The sequence below is a fragment of the Cicer arietinum genome, chromosome 4, assembly GCF_000331145.2.
Source record: "Cicer arietinum cultivar CDC Frontier isolate Library 1 chromosome 4, Cicar.CDCFrontier_v2.0, whole genome shotgun sequence".
Taxonomy (NCBI): domain Eukaryota; kingdom Viridiplantae; phylum Streptophyta; class Magnoliopsida; order Fabales; family Fabaceae; genus Cicer; species Cicer arietinum.
Genome location: NC_021163.2, coordinates 23,873,533 through 23,884,986, shown reverse-complemented (window position 1 = coordinate 23,884,986; position 11,454 = coordinate 23,873,533). Strand labels below are relative to the sequence as shown.

At 29.3% G+C, this 11,454-nt stretch overlaps 1 protein-coding gene across 1 annotated transcript; it reads right to left on the bottom strand.

Annotated features, from left to right (window-relative positions):
- Window positions 1-3,454: 3,454 nt before the first annotated feature.
- Window positions 3,455-7,417, bottom strand: LOC101489949 (IQ domain-containing protein IQM3). Its single transcript, XM_004497557.4, has 9 exons — window positions 6,965-7,417; window positions 6,728-6,836; window positions 6,151-6,216; window positions 5,946-6,034; window positions 5,391-5,478; window positions 5,095-5,241; window positions 4,910-5,002; window positions 4,328-4,429; window positions 3,455-4,121 (listed from the first exon to the last, which is right to left on the bottom strand). The coding sequence occupies exons 1-9, from the start codon at window positions 7,228-7,230 to the stop codon at window positions 3,627-3,629; spliced, it is 1,455 nt and encodes a 484-aa protein (XP_004497614.1). The 5' UTR covers window positions 7,231-7,417; the 3' UTR covers window positions 3,455-3,626.
- Window positions 7,418-11,454: the final 4,037 nt, after the last annotated feature.

The window sequence follows — 11,454 nt, the reverse complement described above, 5'->3', positions numbered from 1 at the left end:
CTTTGGCTAAAAAGCCTCCGAGCCAAAATCCAAAATACACAAAAATACATAAAGTATACTTTAAAATTATGGGTCTTACATCGTGCTCCCCCGAACTCCCCAACAAGTGGTATCAAAGCCTGGTTTTGCCTGTTGGGGAGCGAAAAGGACTTGGATCAAGTCTAGTGGTCAAAAAAGGACTTGGATCAAGTGGATCAAGTCTAGTGGTGGGGATTCATAATTGAGGGGGAGATTGTTGGAATTCAATTATGAGTGGTTAGTCCCATATTGACTAGGAATTGAGAAAATATTGGATATATAAGGAGAATGAACCATAAACCTAATGCCTTAAGGTTTTGGGTTGAGATGTGGTGTCTAACTCTCTTAAAAATCTTTGATGTTTAGCCTATTCCGAATGTTGTGCTCCCTCGGACTCCCCAACAAGAAATTCCTAAGAGAAAATAATTCAGATACACTATATCGAAGCTCCACTGCACCATAGAAAACGGTTCCAGAATTACATCATCAATATGGGAGTTAATAACTGTCAGTTGTAATATGGTACTAATGATCACTCAAAAGAAAGAAAAGAAGATGAAGTAGAAAAGGAGAAGTAGAGAAAAGTGTCTCAGATTTTCAGAGAACTTTTGGTGTATTTTTCTAACTGAATAGAGTCTTTTATTTATATGGGAACTCAACAATTAAAGGAGAAAAAATATGCGATCTATCAAATCGGATCCACAAAAAATTATACTCTGAACTTTTCTATATTTTTTACTGAAATTTTCTATGTTTTGACCGGACAAAAAATTACAGCCCAAATCCACCGAAAATTGAAACATGAAAAACTAATGTGTGAACTCAAATATAGAATGTTGACTCGATGGAAGACAGACATGTGTACAACGTACCAATGAGAAAAAATGTATGCATTTATTAAAAAATAATTATTTTAATTTTCGAATACTAAAAAATAATACACCACTTAGCTTAATCCCAAGTCCAGGTCCAGTCTGAGCCGATCGAACGACGGCGCGCAAGTGTGGTGGTCTATTTGCATGCATTTTTCACCCATTCACAAAATTGAGGTACACATTGAGGCACCCCTATTTATCATACAACCATGTTATAAACATTACTAGTGTGTCATCTCTTCTATCTAATACTTTCTTATTTTTTCAATTCAGATCAACTAGCTCTTATTAATATTATCATCATTTACAATAATTTCTTATTAATATCATCGTCATTTTCAACAATCTCTTATTGATATCATTATCATTTTCAACAATCTCTTATTAATATCATCATTATTTCCAACAATCATAATAATAAAATCAATGAAAATATTTGACTTTTATTTTAATTATCTCTAAAATCACATTCATGATCAAAATAGACTTACGGCGAAACTTTTTATACCATCTGAACATAAAAATTAAACTGATTATTATTGATGCTGGTCTCGCAAAAGCAGCCATGACAAACACATGGCTCATACTAGTGCATAGTTATTGGTATGGCGGTAGTTTCACACGAAAACTATAACATGGAACTTTATTTTGTACATGAAATTAAAGAGTTATTTTTTTGACAAGAATGTTACTTTGAAAATATATTTAGTGCATAGTTTTCTTCTGACTCAATTTTCAGGCATATATTTTTTGAGCTACAATAGTAGTAAACTACTACTACCGACAAATCACAAATGTAATGTTAAAAAGTGTCGATTTTAAGGAGCAAAATATAAAAAATTTGTTTTTAAAAATTATTTTTAAACACAAATTCTATTTTTTAATTGTTTAATAATCCTCTTAAAGATACATATTAACAAAATTCAATATTGAGAATTTAAATTCTTCTAACCAATTTTGTGAATTATAATTAATAATAGTAGTTGATTTTAGGTAATACAGAGTAGTTTGTTTATTTTTAATTTTGGAAAACTTGAGCCGAAACATAAAATACAGACAAAACCCTTGACAATATCTTATAGATGGTGTCATTTTCTGCCCTGTGGCTTATTGCTGGAAGTCTTATTAAGGTGAATAGTCAAATTTCACGTCAACTTCAATAACTGGTCATGTGATTTTAAGAAAAAATCTAAATTAAAGAGCAATAATATTATTTTGATATAAAAAAAATTCACGACATCATACAAAATATATTTAAAGTCAGTGTTGATTTTATCCGAAGAGAGAAAAAAATAATATAAAAAATAAAACTTTATTAAAATATGTTTTCGGGTATCCGGTTAAGATTTTTATTTTTTGACTAAAGAGTGTCCAATATAGATGTTAAAATAGATTTCCTCATATCAAATTTAAAACATACACATGTTATGTAAGCTGACATGACATGTGTTTAACAATTTTAATTTTTAATAATAAATTGCTATGATGAACCCTCCAATTATAAAAACATATCAATATAATGATTTAAATTTAAGCATACTCGTGCAACATTAACAGTATATAGTTATGAATTTCTAATAGTATATTTTTGGTGTCGTCTGAAATTTGAGAATAGTAAAAGCAAGTGGTTGTTAAAAGTATCATGATAGTTTAAGCATACTACTACATCATTAACCGTATTTTTTTTTACAAGATCATTAAACATTTATTTTTCTACACCTTAACCGTATATAATTATGAATTTGTAATAGTATATTTTTTGTATTGAGTGAAATTTGAGAAAAGTAAAAGCAAGTGGTTGTTATAAGTGTGCTTGGTTCTAGGTGGTGAAAATTAATTTTAAATGAATTGAAAATTAATTTTAAATGTATTGAAAATTAATTTTAAAATAATTGATTGTATAATATTAATTTTGATTAAATATGAACTTATTAAGTTTAGATGTAATATTTTTAAAATAAAAATTAATTAAACAATAAATTTTGAGATTAAAAACTAATTATAAAAGATATATTTTAAATTTCAACTTCAAATTAGATTTAATTCTAAAACTAAAATGAATTTTACTCAAAAATAGGCAAAATGACGATCAATTTTTGTTTCTCTCTCGAAATTGAATTCAAACAACAACAAATGGTAGAGCAGCAAAATTGAATTTGATGGTACATAAAAAGCGTGGAGTATTGTTGTGGGAGACATGTGTGCATGATCTTGGCCACACAAGTCACTTACAATAGTAGCTATATTTAATTTTAAGTCACTATAAGCTTTACACTACAAGGGTCACATTAAACACTTACAATTATTTCCAGTTTAGGAGACATCCATGACGTGGGAAGATAAAAAGAGTTTACTAGGACCTCCTAAATATGCTGGTTGATTATGCTCATTCAGTATTTACTCAAAATGCCTAAAAAGAATACTGTTAAATTGAAACTTCCATAAACATCATTAATTTTTTCATTGTCAATAACACTGCTTTGAATTTTTCAAATTAACTCTCTTGAAAGATAAACTTATAAAAACAATATAATTATTAACTAATTTAATACTAATCCTCATGGTTTAATCTAGAGTCCTCTATTTATATTTAAGAAGGGAAGTAGTATTTGATCTTATAGCATTAGATAACACCAAGTCATCAACATTTGAGAAAGAAAATTTAAAAAAGCATCACTATAAAGAGCTGGAAGCATAATCCTAAGATCAGTAGTAGTTCAATTAACCACAAATTCATGCGGCATTGGGCGTTGGAGGCGCTGCAAGCGAAATAAGACCATCAAAGAACATGTATGACAAAGGAGAGGGTGGAAGTTTTGGAGACAGGTTAAGCATTTCCAAGGCCTGTAGTCTAAGCTCAACAGGGTAATCAGCAACACACCCAATTCTAGGTCCAGATCCGGTTGACCATTTCCGCGAAAGTCTATGTCCCAATTGGTAGGACTTTGTACCCTTCTTGGAATTGATTCTTTGCAGTATAGAATTCTTTGGCACCTCAGCTGCTCTTGGACTCTGAAGACCACCTGATAGACCACCGGATAGAGTCCTGTTATAAATACCGACCGAGAGTTGAGGAGGATCTTCCTTATCTAGAGATGGAGCATTCTCAGTTTCTTCAGAAATTCCAAGCTCAGTTATGGTAGTAGTCATAGAAATTTCAGATGTTAAGCCTCTCTCACCAAGCTTGCCTTCCTCATAAATATCAGCATCATCATTTGGCTTGCGTATCTAAAACGAAAAAAGTAAGTGTTATTCTCAATAAAAGATGTACGAATCCGCATGCTTCCACTAGGTCAACCTCAATGTGATAAAATTATATTTCGCAATTAGCTATCAAAAGTTTGGCCAATATGAAATCATTGATCAATAACTTCTTGATAAAAAAACTATGATAATACTAGTCAAGTCATGAACATGTGAAGATAATCAATTACCTCAACTTCATCAAGATTGACACCATTTTCCTTGAGATATGATAAGAAGGTGTCGAGTGTTTCTTCTGTTGGTCGATAGTGTCCACTATATGCAGAAATGGACTGAAAAGTCAAATCCACTAAGAATCAGACATTTTTCTCATTACTCATAAATTGGAATCAGCAAAATGTCTATAATTTAATTCAACGTGCATAGACACATATACACAATAAAAGAATACAAAAGAAAAAAGATGATAGCATCATATAAGATTCTTACAAAAGTTTCAATTGCACAGTCAAGAATTGATTTGAATGAATTCATTTTGTAAAATTGATTATAGCTAAAAGAGACGTCAATCTAAAGTGATTTATGTTTAGATACATTCATATAAAAAGTGAGTTGAGTTGAACAATAAATACGAGGCTAAAAATCAATTAGAGGAAACAGCTCCAAATTCAAGTTTAAAGTTAGAATCAATTTTGGAACCAAAATTAATTTTAAACAAGTACATTCAAATATGTTAAAATCAAGCCTACACCTCTTGAATCAATTTTGTCTTATCCAAATGTAAAACCAAATATAGACGAAGTTAATTATACCTTCAGAATCCCGTCGTCAGCTTCCAGCCGTCCAGCAGCTAAGGTAGCTCCACCAGCCAAAAAGGAAGAATGATGGAATAACCCTTTCTTTTTCTGCAAGGTTATAACAATGTATCAATATGACTAAAGATTAAATAAGAAAATTGTAAACTAGAAACAATGACATAGCTTGAATTGTTTGTTACCTTGCCAGCATAAAGTTTCTTAGAGGTGCTCATTACAAATATCCACTTAGCATCTTCAGAGTCATTTTTCGTATGAAGAAAATCACCAGATTGCTTGTGGATAATTTGTCCCTCGCAGACGATATATTCATAGTGCTCTCTCTCTTGCTAAATTTACAAAATTATTAAGAACGGCCAACTAGTTAGAAACGCAAGAACTTTTGAAATAATGCAATATAAGTCAATATATTCAATGTAAACTACAATCAATAAAACAAAAACAAAAAGTACTAAATTCAATCAGCAGATGCACATACAGGACCAAGATACTTTATGCTTTGTTTTCGGAGCTTCGATCGGGAACACTTTTCAAGATCAAGAGTTTTTCCATTTCCCAGATCCAACCTATAAATTGAGAGAGAGAAATTCAGTAAGAAAACTCAACACTGTGTCCTGTGATGCAAATAATCCATCATCTGAATATGATACTTTTTTTTTCCAAAAGTTTGCGAAATTCAGGTGAACCTTTATAAGTGAGTATAAGTACCAACGCCAAAAACAGTTCAAATTGAAAAGCATATTGATTTCAGCATGAAATTCCAATTTGTATGCACAAGCATAATCATTGAAAGTGTGGAAAACACCAACTGAGTTACTAACGCAAGAGCATATTCATTGAAATTCAACACTGTGTATGCTCCGTTCTTTTTAAAATGTCCAAATAGAGCCTAAAGGAAACAAAGAAAAAAAAAAACAGATTTTCCTATTTCCACAATGAAATCATTTAATATGAACAGAAAATTAACAATAAAAAATTGTTATATTACTCAAATCACACCCAAATAAAACTTGAGGGAAAAAAATGATCTCACCAATAAAAGAATGGCTGACCAGAATCAGTCTTGCACCATTCTTCATAGTAATAATGCAAGTTGTGCCCATAACGATGGCGTGGATCAATCTACATATCTCAAAACAAGGCCAATTAAAATTGATAAACTATAATAATGAATAATTGGTCATCATACATAAAAAATAATACAAATAAAATTTAAAAAATAAAACAATCATACTCACAGCTTCAATCCAATGCTGAAAAGCCAACTTTTGTGCTTTGGCGTCTAAGGACAATCCTTTACCAACCTGCCCCAAAAAACTTTTGACTTTATAATCCAACTAAAAAAATTCCATAAGTGTCAGCTCAGCGATAAAAGTTTCATTTTATAAAATGATCATTAATAATAATTCTTTCCTTCCCCATATTTTTTTACAGTCGGTGAATTCACGCAGTCACGCCATTGGAAAATCAGTGACCGTCCAATCTTCGGACGGTCTTAAAAAATGCAGATTTTAATTTGAATCATATAATTTAAAATTCTGAACTTAAATCTAAATGATCATATCTTTGATTGAAAGGTCATATTAAAACCTCCAAAATCCTACCTTTCTTAATCTAAATCATAGATTCATAATGAAAATCAAAATCCTCGAGAGAGATACCTTATATACCCTCTCAAAATACAACATGCAATAGTAAATACGTACACACACAAAAATACATAAAAAAATTTAAAAAAAAAAACAGATATTTTTTTACAATACATTAAAAAATTGATTAAAAAAATAGAAAAAGTAAATTATTAGAGAGAGAGACCTTGGAAGCGTTGAGTTTGACTCGAGTCCACCGAGAGGCAGCAGTTTCAGGCAAATTAAAGAACGAAATCGTGCTGTGATTCAGCCTCACGAAATCTATCGCTTGCCACCTTCACAATTTTCATCTCATTTTTCAAAATTAATAATAACAAAATTCGCAGTAATAAATAAAATATATATAAAAAAATAAAAAAAATAGAGAGAGAGAGATTGCATGCAAATTGAAGACAAGACTCACCATAGCTCCTCCGCGACGACGGCGGAATCAGCCAACCTCCGGCGCGTACGATAGCCACGGTAAACCTTCTGCACATGAAGAGCAGCTTCAGTCTCAGCAGACGCGCTTTGAGGCGCGTGTGAGTCCGACGATTGAAGAAAGGAGATAGAGAATGCCGGGTCAGAGTATTCGGAGGTCCGAAAATCAGACGGGTGAATGTCGTTGAATGAAAATGAAGGGTTGGGATTTGGTTTAAGATCAAAGGCAGAGTGAGCTTCAACCTCCATTCAAAAAAACTAGACAGTAGAACAGTGTTTCTTTTTTTTTTTTTTCTTTTCGGAAAATGAGTTAATGTTATGAGAGAAGGTTGTTGTTGTTGTTGTTGTTGTTGTTGTTGTTGTTGTTGGTGTTGACAGCAAGTGAAATTGTTTGTTGTTGTTGTTATTGGAAAACAGAATGCTTAGTTGTAATGTGAGAATGGAAGGCTGAGAATAGGTAGTAATTAGCTAAGGTAGTTTATATATTTATGATGAAGAGAAAACCCAACTGTCTACTTCTTTACTATTTTTTCATTTTTATTTAGACAAAGTTTTATTTTAGTTTTTTTAATGTCATTTTCAACTTCAAATATATTATATTTTTTTATAGTTAAAATAAATTTTGAAAAGTTATAAGTCTTAGTTAAATTGGTAGATATGATATTATTATTATATTGAATTTTTGTGTCCAATTTAAGATTTGCATTTTTTAAGTTATTATAAAAATATTTATCACTTTTTTTAATATAAAAAATTTAATTATATATAATTATGAATATTTTAAATTAAAAATTATATCAAAAGCTCCTGAAAAAGAGTAGATTTATTTTTTTGTGACTTTGTCTTGCCACTAGCTTCTTCTTCACTTTCCTCCTTATTAGTTACTAAAAGACATAAATCTTCAATTCAATCACTTCAACTACTTCTGTTTATCTCAACTTCGGTTATATAATAAATTTAAAAAAAATATATAGTTAAAATGTCTTAATTTTCGATTAAAGTTTTCTTTTAAACTTATATTTCGTACTACAAGGTTTAGACTTTGTTAAATTATAGTATAAATTGATATTTTAATTTTAAAATTCGATGATTTTAATTTTTTTTATAGAATTTTTAATAAAAAAAATGTAATTTGATATATATTAAATAAGATAACATATGATCTCATGAATTAGAACCATCAAAATGGATTAATTATTTATATATTATTAATTAAAATATAAAAATAAATAATTTTAGAAATTAAAATCATAATTTCTAAAGATTTTTATTAAACTTTTTCATATGTATTAATCATTTAAAATTATTATATTATATATTACATCATTTAAAATATGTCACACATTATCATTTTTAATTAAAATAAATAAATTAAAATTGTTTGATTTTAAAATTAGAAAATTAATTTTTACAAATTGAGTGAAAATAAAAGAAAAAAAAACTACAATTAAATTCATTTATAATTATGTTTGGTTAGTTTAGTTTTTTAAAAAGGGAGGGGAAATGAGGGGAATCAAGGAAAATACATATATGTTTTGTTGGAAAGAGCATATAGAAGTGACTTTAATTAGTTTTGTGTGTTTGGTTCAATCGAAAAGAAACTATAAATGGTTTATAAGTTGTTTTAATTTTTTACCATCCAAAATGAATGGAGCAAAACTAAAAATTCCTTCAATCATATTTTACCATAGAAGAAAAATCTTATTTTGGTTTGCTTCGCCATCAACCCATCGAAAGCAAGGCAGACAATCTAAGGTAGATGGATTGAAACTTGTTCCATGCCTTTCCCCTCGACATGTTAATATGTTGTTGTGTGACACCCTTTAAATAATAAAGTAAAAATACAGTAATATTTTAGTCAAAATATTTAGAATAATGTATTCACAATTCAAAATGTAGAAATAACAAATCAAATGAAAATAGATCAAAACCTCAATTGTCCCATGTTCTCATAGTCAATCTTAACATCCCAAATCAAACAACTAAAAGCCAATCAATACCTGAATGATGCAGATAACACATAATTAATTCTTTTAAACAAGTAATCATAAATTTTTTATCATATGATCGATGCAATTGAAGAGCACCTACTATAGTGGCATAGTCAGATTGAGTCTAGATGGATGCAAATACACAAATAGGTCAAATAAATTGCAAACCAAATAACAAAAAAGATAGTCACTAATATATACTCCTAAATCATGTGAATACTTGACATTTGATTTGTTATGACTGTTCATTGACTCCATTGGAGTGTTAGATAAATAGATTGGTGATCGCAAGATTCAAAACAATAAAATAAAGGTTATGCTACCAACTATCAAATGTTATAAAGACATTTATTAAACAATCATAAGATAAATATTTAAACTTGATATATAAAAGAAATATTTATCAGTAACAAATATTAAAAAGTCACAATCAAATATTTCTCACTCATTATCAATTCTAATTTTATTGGTCATTATAATTTTTTTATAAAAAAAGTGATTAACTATTTTTATTGATTTCTTTTAATTATCGTATAAAAAAAATAGTAACAGTACAAGTGTGGAAGCATGTTACTGGTTGATAGAAATAAAATGTCAAAATTAAAAATTTATTCAAGTCAATAATTTATAGTACGGCATGCGCATCCGTGTCGTTAGTCAAATTTGAACTGCGTTGATATCTTTCGAGGTTTGTTGCATTCGTCATTACCTTGCACCTTCTTCCTCAAAATTAATCTCTAAAAGTAATATAGTGGCCACGTGAAAATATTATAATTTGAATTTCTATGGTCCCATATATAGATTGTCTACTTGTGAATTCTTGATTCTTGAACTTGAGCTGCTACTACTACTTCCCAGTGTTTTCCTCATCTATTCATGATGGCTTAATATCATTTTCTCTTCTCGTTACAAAACAAGAGAGTAGTAGGTTACGAACCAGAGTCACTTGTCTACCCTGAAATTGTAGTTTTTAATCAGATGACCCAAGAAAATATAATATGACCGGATTAGAGGAAATAATCGTTCATTTTAATCGAAGTCATGGAAAAAAATATTTAAAGATCTTATCATAAAAAATAATATTAAAGTCATTTTCAAATATTTAAAGATTTTTTCGGAATTGGAAATACATTTTTTATATCTCTTTTGTTAGTTTTATAGAGTTAATCGAACAAAAATATTTGAAGAATTAAAACGATTAAAAAAATATTTAAAGATAAAAATAATTAAGAAAAATAAATATTCAGAATTTTTTTAACTTTAATACTATTGTGAAAAGGCTTCACAACTAAAAGGACTATTTGAAACACTGAAAGCGTTGTTGATTCACTTGATCTCTTAGTTGATTTATTGTACAAAGAGCGATAGACACACATGAAAATGAATGAAGCTCTTAATTTAGAGGAGCAATATTGACATCAGAAAGTTAACATAAAATGATATTCAAAATGACATTCAGATGGTGATAGGAATATCTCTTTTTTTTATAAAATGTTCAAAATCAGACACGCTTCAAAGACTATTTCTAGCATTATCATAATGATGTTTTGATTCAAGACGATTTGGATACAGAGGCTATATTTGTTTTCTATTTTGAAGATATCTTCAATTCTAACAATAATTGTGTGAATAATGGTTTGGTTGAAGACATTATTTCCATCTTGTGGATAATTCCATGAATTTGTCTAGCTATGCTTACTAATTTGTCTAGCTTTAAGGAAGTTAAAAATGTAGCTTTAGACATGAATCTTGATAGTGCTCCATACCCTGATGGCTTTGGTGCTTATTTCTTTCAAAAATATTGGGATGTGGTTGGTTAGGATATTTTTCATGTTGTTCTTCAATTCTTTGTGCATGATTGGATTCTTTCTAATTATAACTCCAATATTGTTGTGTTTATTCCTAAGATTGTTGATTCTAATAAAATTGATCATTATAGATCTATTGCTCTTTCCAACTTCAAATTCAAACTATTACTAAAGTTCTAATTGACATGATGACCTTTATTCTACTCACTATCATCTCTTTTCATCAAAGGAGCTTCATTAAATGTAAGTATATTGGTGATTGTATTTGTCTTACTTTCGAAGCTATTTAATATGCTTCATAATATAAAGTTTAGTCAAATTTTGGCTCTCAAGATTGATCAAAGAAAATCCTTTGACATTATAGATTGAACATTCCTTATTAAAGTTCAAAAGGCATTTAGTTTTATCAACAAATTTTGTCATTGAATTAGAACTATTCTCAAGTCTGCTAAACTTTCCATATCTATTAATGACAAGTGTGTGGGGTTTCTATTCTTGTAAAAATGGGTCAAGTAAGGGGATACTTTGTCTGCTCTTCTTTTTTGTATTTATGAAGAGGCTTTTGGCATGGATATATCTAAATTGGTTGATTAATGTTCTTTTTCTTTGATAATGGTCTTATAGGCATTGTTGTTCCTTCTCAGGTTTTGTATGTTGATGACTTGGTGATTTTT

Bases quoted from the DNA above. Each gene is read 5' to 3' on its own strand.
- LOC101489949 (XM_004497557.4), bottom strand. From the start codon at position 7,230: ATGGAGGTTGAAGCTCACTCTGCCTTTGATCTTAAACCAAATCCCAAC. The intron at 6,217-6,727 runs GTCTCTCTCTCT...TTTTTGGGGCAG, and splicing joins TCAAACTCAACGCTTCCAAG to GTTGGTAAAGGATTGTCCTT. The intron at 4,122-4,327 runs GTAATTGATTAT...TTTTCGTTTTAG, and splicing joins TCAATCTTGATGAAGTTGAG to ATACGCAAGCCAAATGATGA.